The 15,060-nt window shown below is 54.1% G+C and overlaps 6 protein-coding genes across 6 annotated transcripts; 3 read left to right on the top strand and 3 right to left on the bottom strand.

The window, feature by feature from the left end:
- Positions 1-243: 243 nt before the first annotated feature.
- Positions 244-741, bottom strand: V2A60_009279 (uncharacterized protein; the record flags this gene model as incomplete). Its single annotated transcript, XM_083260546.1, has 1 exon — positions 244-741. The coding sequence occupies one exon, from the start codon at positions 739-741 to the stop codon at positions 244-246; it is 498 nt and encodes a 165-aa protein (XP_083116672.1).
- A 1,569-nt stretch (positions 742-2,310) lies between these two features.
- V2A60_009280 (uncharacterized protein) lies at positions 2,311-3,464 on the top strand (the record flags this gene model as incomplete). The annotated part of the gene is made up of 2 exons (XM_083260547.1): positions 2,311-2,614; positions 2,689-3,464. 2 exons carry the CDS (start codon positions 2,311-2,313, stop codon positions 3,462-3,464), a joined length of 1,080 nt encoding a protein of 359 aa, XP_083116673.1.
- A 769-nt stretch (positions 3,465-4,233) lies between these two features.
- Positions 4,234-5,130, top strand: V2A60_009281 (uncharacterized protein; the record flags this gene model as incomplete). The annotated part of the gene is made up of 1 exon (XM_083260548.1): positions 4,234-5,130. One exon carries the CDS (start codon positions 4,234-4,236, stop codon positions 5,128-5,130), a length of 897 nt encoding a protein of 298 aa, XP_083116674.1.
- A 246-nt stretch (positions 5,131-5,376) lies between these two features.
- V2A60_009282 (adaptin-ear-binding coat-associated family protein) lies at positions 5,377-6,306 on the bottom strand (the record flags this gene model as incomplete). The annotated part of the gene is made up of 1 exon (XM_083260549.1): positions 5,377-6,306. The coding sequence occupies one exon, from the start codon at positions 6,304-6,306 to the stop codon at positions 5,377-5,379; it is 930 nt and encodes a 309-aa protein (XP_083116675.1).
- An 868-nt stretch (positions 6,307-7,174) lies between these two features.
- Positions 7,175-10,026, bottom strand: V2A60_009283 (coatomer subunit beta'; the record flags this gene model as incomplete). The annotated part of the gene is made up of 5 exons (XM_083260550.1): positions 7,175-8,138; positions 8,187-8,766; positions 8,821-9,702; positions 9,755-9,839; positions 10,009-10,026. 5 exons carry the CDS (start codon positions 10,024-10,026, stop codon positions 7,175-7,177), a joined length of 2,529 nt encoding a protein of 842 aa, XP_083116676.1.
- Positions 10,027-12,059: 2,033 nt separating this feature from the next.
- On the top strand, positions 12,060-14,209 carry V2A60_009284 (kinase-like domain-containing protein; the record flags this gene model as incomplete). The annotated part of the gene is made up of 4 exons (XM_083260551.1): positions 12,060-12,081; positions 12,194-12,325; positions 12,394-13,946; positions 14,003-14,209. 4 exons carry the CDS (start codon positions 12,060-12,062, stop codon positions 14,207-14,209), a joined length of 1,914 nt encoding a protein of 637 aa, XP_083116677.1.
- Positions 14,210-15,060: the final 851 nt, after the last annotated feature.

The raw sequence follows: 15,060 nt of genomic DNA on the forward strand, positions 1-15,060 counted from the left end.
GAGTACATAATAATTGTAAATTGTACAGATTGTAACATGACTATCGGAAGTTGATGCCTTTCGAGTATCACGTATAATGGTTCTCTGACGTCGACTGGAGTACATGTTCTTCCCACGTGGCTCAGTCTATATAAACGCTGCCCCGTCAACTTCGGTATCCCGTCTCATTACCTCTGACAGTAGGATATAATTGATATGAATTAAGTAGTAGACAGAATGAAAAAAACAGATGTTGTGTTCTGCTTATTTGTTGCAGGCAGGGTTCTCGCCGCTGGCGCAGTTGGCCAGACCCTTTCCAATGCCGTCCATCAAGCTGCCAGCACCCTTAGCCAGATGGCCGGCCGCGTCTGCCGCGCCCTTGACGTCCTTGCCGACCTCTTGCGCCATGCCCTGGACGTCGTTGCCGACCTGTTGTGCCATGCCCTGGACCGCGTTCGCAGCCTGCTGCGCAGCATGTTCCACGTCCTGCCCGGCCTGTTGCGCCATGCCCTGCACGTCGCTGACAGCCTTGTCGACACCTTGGCCGGCCTGACCGATCGTGTTGGAGAGCATCTCGCCGCCGTGCTCCACCATGTTGCCGGCACCGTTGGCGATGTTTTGAATCTCGCCGCCGAGGTATTTACCGCCGTCGCCAAAGATGCCGCGGGCGCCCACCCCGGACGTGTCGACAGAGGTGCCGACGGGGACGGCCGAGACTCCCGAGACGGCGAAGAAAGCTGCGATGGCGGCGGTGGCTCTCATATTGAATGCAAAGAGGAAAAGAATGGATTTTTTTTTAAAGCAAGATGGATTTGGTATTAAAATGAGGGTAATGCGTATCACAGATTGATCGGCGGCTGGTTTATTCGGGGACAGTGAGAGAAGACGAAAACTTGGGACCAGGTTTTGACTTATGTATTTCGCCCAGTACCGCAATGATTGCAACGATTATTAAATGTCACGCTGAATACACGATATTTACACTCGGACTTGTCAGGTAACGCTTGAGCCGCCTCTGGGATTAATCAGGTCGTAGTGGCCCCGACGATAAGAGCAGGGCCGAGCACCAAGCTCGTGTGGTGCCAGTTTCATGTTGCGGTGATTTAAAGTTCAGGTACGAATGGCCGCGTTCAGCCAATGATGAGCCTCAATCGCAGTTTAGTTGTCCGTAAACGGCCCAGGTCGAATTACCTTCTTGGCTTGGCAAGATGATTCGTACAGATTGCACGTGGCGAGCAACAACTAATATACGGAGTTTCTGGCGGCAACCAGCGCCTTAACATGTGTCCTGCCCTGCCCCGTCGAACAAACACGAAGATGCTGCGGGATACTTTTTTGCATGTAAATGAGTTGGATTTGTTCATGTCCGAGCACCTACTCACCCACCGTAGAAGGTGCCGGCAAGGCTCCAGATCACGTCCGCCAAGGAACCCCTAGTCAGTGAGTTCACAATGTTTGCTGTAGCAGAGGAAGACTTTTTCAAAGGCAACCAGCAGCTCGAGCAATGACAGGTTGATTTCAACCCCATCCTTGATATAAAATGTATTTTGTATGAAACATGATATAATGGTTTTCGAATCTGTTGTCGATGAAAAAATAGAGTGAGCGGGAGAGAGGACCGGGAATTGTGGAAAAGCTGTAGAAAAGTCTCCAACACGATTTGGTCGTGCGCAACGCATGTTCCGCGTGCTAGACTGAACGTGGTATGGAAGCCGATTGGTCCACGAGAATCTTCTATAATTAGGAAGCTAGAGCACATGTTTTCCGTCCTCGACACAGTCCCTTGCAAGTAGTCACAAATGAGCCGGTCCAGGCACTGCGATAGAGTCATGTGCTGGCGCACATATCTAATATGAGTTTGATGAGGCTCGAAATTAATGACAGTATGCTACTTCCGCAGGTCAAGCGAATTCTACAATAACTAGCATCATTTCCCTAGGATGATTAGCCATACGACATGATTAGAGATGGCACCCAAGTCCAAGTGAAGACACCAGTGTATTACGCCACATATTCTCGTCAAAAAGCAAGTGGCACAAGCATTGAAATCGCTCAAAATACCGCGGGGTGACGGATATTGTGGTTAATAAATCATTAGCAAAGTAAATGCATCACCACATCAATGTTTGCGCGGCTGGCATTAGCGTGGCCTAGCCAGCATTTTTCGGAGGTGTGGAGAGCCTCATTGGGCCGTCGTTGGTTGGTCCGGCTCTGGTTCTTGCCACCACCATCATCAATCACTGCGCACACCCACCGCAAGTAGCATTCTTCCCGCTCCTCTCCTCACGACGCGAGACTTTTAGCAATCGCTCCGATGACAAACGCGCCGGCATGATCCGAATCGAGCGCCCCTGCCGGTTGACGACGGCACTCCCCAGGCCGCCGTCGTCAGGGATCCGGAGACAAGCAAGACATCTCCGTCTGGCACCGCCATTTCTGCTTGACGACTACGTGCCTCGCTACCAGATGCTGGGAACCCGTGAGGCCGCACTAAAGCGATCGAAAGCGTACGCCCACCTGCGGAATTGCAACCTCTGCCCCCGCCTGTGTGGCGTCAACCGCTACCAGACCACGGGTATGTGTCTCATCGGAGACAAGGCCAAGGTCAATGTCATAGCTCCTCATTACGGAGAAGGTGGGTTCTCTCTTTGTCCCTTGCCCTCTTCCTTCTGGTAACACAGAACTCACAATTCTGCTTCGGAGACACAGAGACGTGTATACAGGGGCACAACGGAAGCGGTGCCGTCTTCATGAGCGGCTGCAATCTCCGTTGTGTGTTCTGCCAGAATCACGACATTTCGCATCAGCGTAACGGTATGGATCTGACACCGGAAGAGCTGGGTGATTGGTACCTGAAGCTCCAGACTGTTGGTAACGTGCACAACATCAACATTGTCACTCCCGAGCATGTGGTCCCGCAGGTGGCCCTCAGCATCCTTCATGCACGCGAACTGGGGCTCAACGTCCCCATTGTGTACAACACGTCAAGCTTCGATTCGCTAGCGTCCCTCGAGCTGATGGACGGGCTGGTGGATATCTATTTGGCGGATTTCAAAGTGTGGGAGCCCGCCACGTCCAAACGCCTGCTCAAGTCGGACGACTATGCGGCAACAGCCAAGGAGAGCGTCAAGGCCATGCACGCACAGGTAGGAGACCTATGTTTCACTGGAGACGGCATCGCAAAACAGGGCCTCCTGATTCGTCACTTGGTGATGCCGGGTCGGGAGCGCGAGGGCGTGGAAATCATGAGGTACCTGGCGTCCGAGGTGTCCAAAGACTGCTTTGTCAACATCATGGAGCAGTACTCGCCACGGGCCCACGTTGGCAAGACGCGGCGTGGCAAGGCTGGCATTGGCGAGGTGAGGTACGGTGACATCAATAGACCGGTCAATGAAAGTGAGGTAACTTCTGTACGCGAGGCCGCTGAGGCGGCGGGGTTGTGGCGCTTCAATGAGCCCCCCAAGCACGACGGATTTGCCATCTAGAGGTGTTTGTCAGATTCTCGAACTTGTCTCAGTCGAAGAACTTCAGACCGAGGCGTGTATCCGATGCCGATCCGTCAAAGCTCTATTGGTACGCAGGCGCCTTGCTCGACATGACATCGGGCCGCTTGGAAGACTGAGCTACGACCCAAACGCTTCTCAAAGCCGTTGATCAATCCAGCTCCCGTATCACAACAGAATGCCTACCAGCGATGACCCATAGAAGCCACCACCCAGCCGTCGCTCGTCAACTAGTTCACTCGCTAGCTACTCAGTAAGGTAGGTGGTGGTGGTGGGGCTTCGGCTGCTCCATCAAGACAATTCTCCTCGCTTCGTCTGCCACAGCGCCCGTCGAAACGCCCACGCAAACAATCCCGGAAAAAACGGCGGAGGGCCGTCGGTTCGTCGAGTTGTGAAGCAGCGGGCTAGAAAGAAAGTTGGTCGGTTAGCGCCCATACCACAGAGTGGGATCTATGCATGTCAGCCGTCTTCACATACTAAGTAACTGGCACCCGCCAAGAGGATTGTGGAACAATGTCAACCGCAACTTGTGTACGTCGTCCTATGTGCTATTGTTTCGAGATCTTCTTTGTATTCTCTGCTTTGTGCTTCTCATTCTCTCTATAAGTATATCTTCTGTTCTCAGAGACGAGAGATTCTCCCCCAAGCGTCCCCAAGTCTTACATCGAGATAGACAGCCTTGCACCATATCAACAAGAGTCCAGCATCGCAGTCAGCAACCAGAAGCAGGCGCCGCCGAAGATCGTTCGCAATGACTTCGATTCGAGCATTAACGGAATCACCAAAACATGAAATCAAGAAGCTCCCAATGCCCGAGAATCCATGCCGCGGATCGTCCCGGGTACATGGTATACTCGCCCCTCGCCCGTATGAAGACATCTACACCGAGCAGGCCTACCTGTCCAAGCTCCTGCACGAGAGGGCGCAGCGTATCGATGGCATCATCACAGAGTACTCGGCGGCGCAGGTGCAGCTGAATCGCGGGGCCAAGGGCAAGATCCGACGGCGGCTTCGCAAGCTCCAGAGCCTCCTCCGGCGCAAGCTTGACGAAGTATCAGGGCAGCAATCGGCAATCCTCAGCCGAATGGGCGAGGTATACATTGAGCAGAGCAGCAGAGACGCCTGGGAACGAGTGCGAGCGATCCCGGTATGCATGATCCGCGACGTGATCCCAACCGAGTCGGCAGACGAAGAGTGCAGCGTCGCACAGTCGACACCCTGTCCGAGCTTCACCCTGTCAGACTACAGCGCTTCGAGCTCGGCCGCGCCCGTTCCTCCTGTTTATACCGTCGAACCGGTAGATACGTACGCCGGAATCCCGCCCTACCATGATCAGCACGTGGCGCCGCAGTGCCCACCCCCAGAGTACCTCGAGACTGTGCCGGAGGAGGCGGATGAGGCGGTCCAGGCCCCCGCCTCGCGGCAGGAACAGGCTGGGGAAGATGAGGGAGCAGGTCGCTGTGAGAGCTGCAAAGGAGAACCGGAAATTGGAACCCTAGAGTACAGTTACGTGCAGTGCGAGACTCCAGAAGAGGCCGACGAGGGCAGTGAAAGTGACCATGACGAGACGGATGGCGAGACGCCCTCCAAGATCCGTCTCAATAGGTTCAGCCTTCCTGTGATGCAGTTTACGTGGCCAGACGTATGAATGAGCATGACGTTATGAATCGTTTTGAACAGTGTAGCAATAGTGTATAATGTGAAACCTTTTTCTTTGTATTCGTTATCCCAAACCAAAGACTATGCAAATCATGCCATCGTGTGAGGCGTAGCCTCCCCTCGTTTCTGAGGACTGTGTAGTGTTGCTTCTATAAAATGTCTGGATTATATACACTGCATGCGTGTCGTTGCCCCATCGGGCCCAAAGGGAAAAAAAAGAAGAAGACGTGCCATCTTAGGCAAATTCCCCAAATTGGCCATCATCGAACCCCATTGCCATGAGCGACCTCCGCTTCGACTTGACATCTTGGGCGCTCGGCGGCGGCGGCAGCGCGAAGCCACCAGCGCCGCCGCCGCCGCCGCCACCGCCATGTATGGCTCCTCCCGAACTGCTGCTTCCTTCCGGTCTGCTCGACGAAGGGGGCGGCGCCAGGGCAAAAGACTGTAAGCTCGCGCCCGACGGCCCCTCCTCCTCTTGTTCTTGCTGCTGCTGCTGCTGCTGCTGTCTCCTGCGGCCAAATTTTCCGCCAAGATTGACCGTGATGGTCTCTCCCTCCTTGAGACTGTAGTCTCTCGGCGGAGCAGCCGCCGCCTCCGCTGCTGTTGTTGACTTGTCCTCGGTCCTGCTACCGCCGGCGTTCCGTTGCTGCCCGTCCGCCTCCCAGCCCAGGGCCTTGCGCGCCTCCTGCAGCGCGACGGCAAAGTCAAACGCCTCGGGGCGCTCCTCGAAGCCGACGCCCAGGACGGCCTTGCGGCCGGCCTCGTCGCGGACCGTCAGCGCGAAGAAGCGGGAGCTGTCGACGGCGGGCTCGACGGCGGCCGGGTCCGCGTACGGCGCGGCGGCGAAGAGCTGCCCGGTGGCCGGGTCCTCGAGGACGGCGTCAACCTTGAGCAGTTGCTGCTGCGACTGCGGCTGCTGCGGCTGCGGCTGCTGGCCTGTCGATGAAGGCAAAGGCGAGGCGGACTCGTACGAGGTCTCGACGACGCGGAGACGGGCGGCAAAGATCTCGCGCGAGGGGTCTGCGGTCCACGAGGCGGCGTTGTGGCCGCGCATCGACGCCATGGGCGGGATGTTGTACACGTGCACCTTGTTGGCGATGAAGAGGACGCGCTGGATGGCGTCGGGCGGCAGCGCCTTGCCGGTGGCAGGATCGAGCAGCTCCATGGCAGATATTATAGGTAGGTAGGTAGGTAGGTACCTACGTAAGTAGTTGATGTTACCGGCCTGCAAGCGAGGCTGGACGACGTGGGCATGTATTGGCGGCGCGGGGTTTGGAGAGTTTCCTGCGCGCGCGGAAGTGATGTGGTAGAAGCGGACAAGGTTGCTGCTAGGGTCCCTTGAGAGAAAAAAGGAACACAAGACCAAGAACAATACGTCTGCAAAAAATGAAAAAGAAGAGACGCGGCAATACTATGAAAGGTGGAAAGAAAGTAGAAGGCTCGTCATGTCTCACAAGTGCTCCCGTAACTCGGTACCAAAGAGACCCTTCTTTCTCCACGGGGTCGTATTTCTGGCGGGGCTGCGCTGTAGAAAAAAAAAAAAAAAGAGCCCCCAACCTGTCGGTCTGAGGAGCACAGCTCCAGGCTGCGCTATCATGGTGACCGATAAAGAGGCGGTGCCTTTTCTTTTTCCCTCGTCTCATCACTCATTGTTAGCGCGTCAAACGACGTCACTTATTCGTGCATGTCTCCACGGGATGCCTGGGCGCGCAGTGGTTGGCTGGCCCAATAACTTGCTGCCTGCGAGGCTTCCTCCGCCTCACATATCGAGCACTTGCCAGACTCTCCCAAACAGCCGCCCACGTCCACATACACACACAAACGATTACACGTAAACCGTAATGCCATTAAGCTACTGGTGGTCAGAAGCTATAGTCCTTTTCTAAACTGTCTGCCGGTAACACCCAACTTGCATGATCGTCAGCCCGCGCCCCTTTCATACTTGTAGTCACATTTCCTTTTTTTTGTTGTACTCCCAAGCATATACCCTCTTGCTTTTTCTAACACAAAAATCAAGCATCTATATCATGATCCTACTCGTCTTCCTCCTCAGCCTCGGCCTCAACCTCAGCCTCTTCCACCCCCTCATGTCCGTTCACCGCTGCCGGCGCAACGTCACTTGCAGAACCACCATCAGCCTCTAGCTTCAGCCAAGCGTCCCATTCGGGGAACAGGTCATCATCTTCGCCTGGAAGGCCGATGAGCTTAGCTACACGAGTCTTCTTTGACTTTTCTAAACTTTCCTTCCACGCGGAGACGGCATTCACAGTCAGACTGGGTTTATATGTCTGGGCAAAGAGTACCGACTCGGCATATCGCTCCGTCTTGGTTAGAATACTCTGGCACTTTTGTACATCTCCCAGCAGCCAATAGCATGAAAACGCAACATTGTTGGCGGCTCTCTCCTCCGCTTGCGCGGCCAGCTTGGTCAGACCGTCGCGGTCACCGGTGGACGAGTGGACGAGTAATAGAGATCCAATGTCCTTGGCATGTGTGAAGCACTCGGCAGCTAGAGCAACATCCCACGCGGCAAGAGCTGCATCTCCGACAGTTTTCCACTTGTGCTCAACATCAGCGGCCCGGGCAAGTTGCAGGGCAATGTCAAGCTGGTTCAGGCCGAGAGCAAGATCAAACTTGTGTTCGGGGTCAGTGGCGACCTCCAGGGCGAGTTCCTTGTGGCCCTGTCCCTCGAGGAATCGGGCAATCTTGTTGAGCTGGTCGTTGGGAATGGTGGGCAGCAGCTCAGCCGCAGTCTCCATATCCTCGCGCAGAACAAGAGTCTGGTACTCCAGTACGGGAAGCGACAGCCCAAACGAGGTAACGTTGACATCCTTGTCGGCAAGGTAGATTCTCGAGTCTCTTTGGATATAACCCAAGACGTACATGGCCTTGTCGAAGTGTGAAACAGTGTAAGTCTGGTCGCCGACCAGGTAGTTTAGGCGGTTGGTACTATTGGTGTAGATGAAGCAGTCGCCGACCCATTCACCAGTGCGCACGCTATTCGCCGTCAGATATTGCCGTGTCAGTAGGGGAAATGATACTCACGTCTCACTAATGTCGGTAATAACCTCAAAAGCGGCCTCCACACCGTCATCGTCAACTTCTCCAGCTTGGACGGCCTCGACGTAGTTCTCTCGGGAGAAGCGTAGGACATAAAAGGTATCCTCGCAAGCAATGGCAACAAGCTCGCCGCTCTCTGACCAGTAAACATGCTTGGGCTCAACCTCGATTCTGCGAACGAGGCCGCCAGTGGCCCAGTCAAAGAACGAGATGCCACCTTGTCCAGTAACGCCAAGCAGAATACCACCAGTAAGGCCGTCGGCCTGGAACCCGACATCAATGCCACCAGACTTTTCGGCAAAGTTCTTGTAGATCTTGACAGTCGTCGGCGTCTCGCGAATGGCAAAGTCGTTGCTGTTTTCCTTGGAAGCCCAGACAAAGTCCAGCGCAGAACCGAACGCCTTGTTACGCCAAGCCAGGGCGGTATAAATAATGTATTCGCCATCGCCGCACACGGCAACAAAACGTCCATTGGGCGAATGGATTAGAGTCTGAGGGTAGACTTCGCAAGTTCCGAGATCCTTGGTCGGCAGCGAAACGGGGTCACTATCCTTGATTTCGGGATCTAGCTACATGTTAACAAGAGGAGTCAATCGCTCGCATGCCGCTTTGTACTTGCCTCCTTTGATGATGGAGGACACAACCTCGTTGTGCTTGGCCCAGATGAGCTTGCCGGAAGGATCCATGGACACGGCCGGTTCCTCACGGCCGAGCTTGACAACCACTACACCGTCGTCGAAACCGGCAGCAATGCATTGCTGTCCTTTTTGTGAAGAGACACACCAGGCACGCTCCATGCTATAGTTGAGCGACGTCTCGAAACGATACGTGTTGGCATGCCAGACGCGCAGGGTCCCATCTTCCGAACCCGAGACAATGACAGGCAGCTCAGGGTGGTAGACGGCGAAGGATACATTGTGCGTATGGCCCTCAAGTGTCGCAATGAGAGACTTGGTCGTGTAGTCCCAGATCTTGATTGTTCGGTCATCGGAAGTGGTGAGAAGGTAAGGCTTGTCGGAGTGGGGGTAGTAGTCGACGTGGTTGACACCCTTGGTCTCATGCGCTTCGAGAGTGAAGTTGGCGTGGGGTGAACCGAGGTTCCAAATCTTTACAGTTCTGTCCAGACAGGCCGAGGCGAACGTGTTGGTGTCTTTGGGGTTGATGGCCAACGACAGAATGTAGTGGCTGTGGCCTTCGAAGACGCGCACGCACTTCCAGCCCTTTTCCCAGTCCCACAGCTTGATAGTCATGTCATCGGAGGCAGTGAGAACGAATGGCTGCGTCGGGTGAACAACAATGGCTCTGATATAGTCGGGGTGGGCCTCGAAGGAGGTGATCTTCTCGGACGTGTTATAGTTGTAGACACGAAGCTGGAAGTCATCGGAGCCGCAGACGATCCAGTTCTTGCGAGCGATAAATCTACCGGCACGAACAGGAACATCTGTCATCTCAAAGGTCTTGACGACCTGTTGCGTTTCGTAGGAAGTGATATTGACGTTGCCTAGGGCAGGTCAGTAGAATGTCGTGAGTGGACATGGCCTGTGTTACTGTACCATTGTATAGGGTCGTGAGCACCCAGGGTTCATGAGGGTGAAAATCGATGCCCTTGACGCGATCGCTGCGGGTGTAGAGCTGGCGCTATGGAGGCATCACCGTCAGTGTCAATCCCGAAGATTCCAAAGCTTGGGGGTCGAGGTTGCGAAGGGGAGAAGGCCAGATTGCGCCTCGAGGGAGGGTCGAGCTTGGGCCGGCCAAGGCCACAGCAGCAAGTGTGTATCGAATGCTTCATCGCGAGTGATGGGCGTACCTTGACGTCGAGCTTCATATTGACGGTATCTGTCCGCTGCTCGCGGCGTTGTAGAGGTAAGTTGTCAACGTGGAAAGGCGGCGTGGAGGCTCCCCTGATAGTGGGGTTGGCGGGTTAGGAGTTGTGGACAGGAGTGTAGGTAACGATAATGGAACAGAGCGGCAACAGCTAGAAAAAATGATTGTAAGAGTAGTCCGCTACTCTAAGGAAGTTTGAAAACGGCAATGGCAGATTCGCCAAAAAAAATTGATCCAGCAGAGACCAGCCTTTGCCGATACACACAATAAAACTGGCAGTGTGATCGGAAAATGTGGCCATATTCAAGCTACAGGCCAGCGACAGGGTTGGTGCCTGATACATCAGGCACCAGTTGTCCACTTACACTGTGGTCGACTTGCAAGCACGCGAGCTTTGACTACGTTGGCAGATGTCAAGTCTATCTAGTAGAATGAGATTTTGTATTTCGAGCCAGGTGTCTCTTTAGATAATGGCTTAGCCCACATGAAAATAGCATAGATGACGGTTCGGCTGATTGTGATATAGGCACCATGGGTAGATTTGACCCGTAGTTGACCAGTATAGTGACATTGTGAGTCTTGTTATGTGAAAACGATGATGATGGCATCAACTCAGAAGCCTGTGTTTTGACCCTTTTTCGCTCTTTATTCACGTTGGGAAATTTGGACTTTTGACCTGTAGAGCTGTTGTGTACGGGACGATGCTACTTTACAAGTGGCTCTGACCTGGGTCATAAGTTATTGGAGTGTACGTCAGCTGCGCCTGTGGAATTAACTGCAATAAGTGGCATTCTCCAAGGATATTAATGCTAACCATGAATGTTTTCCTTGCCAGCCTGCTTCGAATCTTTTGCTTACAGTTGCATTGACGAATGTACATTGCTCTGTAGGGTAAGCTTCTCTGATTGCCCACAGCCAAGCCTCCTTTGGTTCCAAGCCCAAGACATTCCGACACTGGCACCTCTGAAATACCCACTGGGTGATGTATGTATGGTCAGTCACCAATAATCGACCGTCATCACATCTCCATGCAGTGTCTAAGACGAGAGCCAATTTGCCACTCGGCGTCATAAGGGTCCTGGCTGCCTGGCTAGGGACGATTTACCCCGGCTTGCAGATATTGGGCAACTATTGGAACTCTTGACAGTGATGGAACTGTTGCGTGGACACTGTGTTCTGTGCCACAGCGCCGCAATTGAGCGTCGATTGCGACAGGCCCACACAGTGTGGTCATCGTTGTGTGTCGACGCTCGACCAACCACGCCGCTGCCAGTGCGGCCGCCAGGGTCTAGCCAGCGTCACCTTCCTGGCTCCCCGGGTACCTGCTACAACGGGCGCAGCGGCATGCAGGCGCTGTACTACCCGCTGTATGGGTACCACGGTACAAGCCATCACTCCCCTCCGTAGACTGTATCAGCACAGCCCCAGCCCCAGCCCAGCCCAGCCCAGCCCAGCCCAGCCCAGCCCATACCCAGCTCGCCCGGCGATAGCACCGCCCTAAGCAAGGCTTCCTGGCTTGCTGGCCTGTGATGCCACAGCATTGCAGTGCTTGGCCTCCACCACCAATGTTGCCTCGCCCCTTTCGCGTCCCGTCGCCTGATATCTATTTTGGTGTCTCCCAACTCTTTCCTTCTCATGCTGCGCGGCTTTACCCTCCGCTGCTCATTCCTACATCTCCCTGAATTTTCAATTCTCCTGCAGTTCTCTCTGCTCTCGACAGTCGTACTGGCAGCCCACGGCACGCAGAAACCTTGGGCCGCACGTATTCCTATCCGCCTGCGGGGTTGCCGACCTGCATCCACCGCCACCTTTCACTTTCCTACACCCGCGAGTGTCTGATTTAACCCGTTCTTATCTGGCCACGACTTTGCAGACCTGATTCGATCTCCATGACATTCCGCTATCTATAGAATTATCGCCTACGACTTGCCTGCATCGCCTCGTGCATCCCGACGCCTCCTTGCAAGCCATCTTTCCTGTCATCAAGCCCTCTGTGAAGAAAGTCGACCTTCACAAGCTCCGCGACAAATGGCAATGTCGTGGAAACTTACAAAGAGTACGTCTTTGCCCCTTCACATGCAACTTGACACAGTGCCTCGCGTCCCCATAAGATGGGGACCCCCGCTGTCGCCAGCCATCTGCTCCCGAATGCTGACAAACTTGTGTAGAGCTCAAGGAGACGCACCTGGGGACGCTCAGCCCATTCTCCCGATCTGCTTCGACATCGACTATCACGGAGAAAGAGGAAAAGGCTCAACCGAGCCCTGGACTGGAGACCCCCACCCCTGAGAATGATGCCGGTATGTCGCACCCAACCTTCGCAGGCCTCAAGGCTGTTGTTTCACGAGTTAATTTGATTACATCGCAGCCTCTGCCGCAAGCATGGTCCAGGCCCCGATTGTCAAGCCACCAAAGCCTGGTATTTTGATCGTCACCCTCCATGAAGGTCAAGGCTTCGCTCTTCCCGAAGAGCACCGAAACGCGTTCACCTCACAGCATCAGGGCTCTTTATCAACGAGCAATGCAGCATCCGCAGGCTCTGTCAGACCTGGATCCCAGCGTATGGCAGGATCTCTCGCCAGCAATGGATCGAGCCGGCCCCATTCGTCTGCTGGTGGCTTCTCCGGTATCCCAACGAACCACGGCCGAATATCAGGAAAATACATGCCCTACGCTCTCCTCGATTTCGACAAGGTCCAAGTCTTTGTCAACTCGGTTCAAGGCAATCCGGAGAATCCTCTGTGGGCAGGTGGCAACACGCAATACAAGTTTGATGTTTCCCGTGTCACAGAACTCGTCATCCACCTGTATCTGCGCAACCCAAATGCCCCATCAGGCGTAGGACGCAGTCAAGACATCTTCCTCGGCGTCGCTCGCATCAACCCCAGGTTCGAAGAGCGGCAGCCATTTGTGGACGACCCGAAGCTCAGCAAAAAGGATCGTGAAAAGGCTGCTGCTGAGCACGCTCAGAAGCAGAATGGAGAGGGCCACAGTGGTGTAGAATGGGTCAACGTGCAGTTTGGCTCCGGCAAGATCAAAGTCGGTGTCGAATACGTAGAGACCCGCGTTGGCAAGCTTAAGATTGAGGACTTTGAACTGCTCAAGGTTGTCGGCAAGGGTAGCTTCGGCAAAGTCATGCAGGTCCGCAAAAAGGACACCAATCGAATCTACGCCCTCAAGACGATTCGAAAGGCGCACATCATTTCTCGATCTGAAGTTGCGCATACCTTGGCAGAACGATCTGTGCTGGCGCAGATTAACAACCCCTTTATTGTCCCGCTCAAGTTTAGTTTCCAGTCACCCGAGAAGCTGTACTTTGTATTGGCCTTTGTCAATGGTGGTGAGCTCTTCTATCACCTTCAAAAGGACAGTCGGTTCGACGTTAACCGCGCGCGATTTTACACGGCTGAACTGCTATGCGCTCTTGAGTGTTTGCATGGATTTAGCGTCATCTATCGTGACCTCAAGCCCGAAAACATTCTTCTCGACTACCAAGGCCACATTGCGCTGTGCGACTTTGGTCTCTGCAAGCTTGACATGAAGGACGAGGATCGAACAAACACTTTCTGCGGCACACCCGAGTATCTCGCACCGGAGCTGCTCATGGGGCATGGCTACAACAAGACAGTTGATTGGTGGACCTTGGGTGTTTTGCTCTATGAAATGTTGACCGGCCTGCCGCCGTATTATGACGAGAACACCAATGACATGTACCGCAAGATCCTATCCGAACCGCTACACTTTCCTGATATTGTGCCGCCGGCCGCCAAGGATCTGCTCACGAAGCTGCTCAGCCGCGACCCGAAGCAGAGACTTGGAGCCAATGGCTCTGCCGAAATCAAGGCGCATCCGTTCTTCCACGCCATAGATTGGCGCAAGTTGCTGCAGCGCAAGTATGAGCCTACTTTCAAGCCCAGTGTGGTAAGTATACAGTGCCTGTCAAGCCATACACCGATAGTCATGCTAACAATTTGCAGGCTGACGCACTAGACACTATCAACTTTGACAAAGAATTCACCTCAGAGGTGCCGCAAGACTCGTTTGTTGAGGGACAGCCGCTCTCGCAGACGATGCAGAACCAGTTTACTGGATTCAGCTACAACAGGCCCATCGCCGGACTGGGAGATGCCGGTGGCAGCGTTAAAGATCCGTCGTTCGTGGGCAGCATTCCCGAGCACGAGTAGAAGGCACAGAAACGACACTGGCATTGCGATTTTTACAACGGGCGAAACCGGCAAATGAAAATTTAGGGCGTTGATGGTCTTTTGTTGTTTGCTTTGGCGAATCTGCAGAGGAGATTCGTGACCACCTCTGATGCGTGTGGGAGGAGACGATTCAAGTGGTGTAACCGACCGTTTCAGCGCGTACTTGAGCGGTAAGAGATATAAGTAGAAACTAGCAGTTCCTTGGTGTATTATTTTGAGTTTATGGATTCAACCAGCGCTACATATACCAGTGAGCGAGACCAGTGTATATATGTAGCCCGTGTCGGACTAATCGGACGGGCCAATCGAAGTCGAAGCCGAGGTGCCAAGTCAGCATGTAGATAGGTGAAGACTCGCCGTGGTACAGATACAGTTGAAACAGAAGCCATCGGGCGTAGCCGTTGAATCCTTCTTGTAAAGACTCTTGATTAGTGGTTTGCTGATGTCTAATATACGTTTCTCGTCTCTACCTCAGGATGCTGTCCAGCAACACAGTCCCAGCGGCGGGGCTACCTTTTGCGGCGACCAGCAGTGCGGCCCCACAGTAGCTCTCAACATGTCAGTCTGCGGTATTTCATCATGATCATTAGCTCCGTCCGCGGTGCTCGGGCGCTGGCTCTCTTTCCCTCCATCCATAAACCACGACACAAACCTCATCCCAGACCCGAGCTTGGCAGGGTTTGACTCAAGTTCCAGGTAAGTCGCGGATTGAGGGCCACACAGGACGAGCAGCGGCCCTGATGCTTAGTTACCCCGCCCCCTCCTCCGGTTGCCCCTCCATCGTATCAAGCTTTGATTGATGATGCTTCCGTCATCCACCTTCCCTAGCT

Source organism: Cordyceps javanica, chromosome 6 (genome assembly GCF_051103115.1).
Source record: "Cordyceps javanica chromosome 6, complete sequence".
Taxonomy (NCBI): domain Eukaryota; kingdom Fungi; phylum Ascomycota; class Sordariomycetes; order Hypocreales; family Cordycipitaceae; genus Cordyceps; species Cordyceps javanica.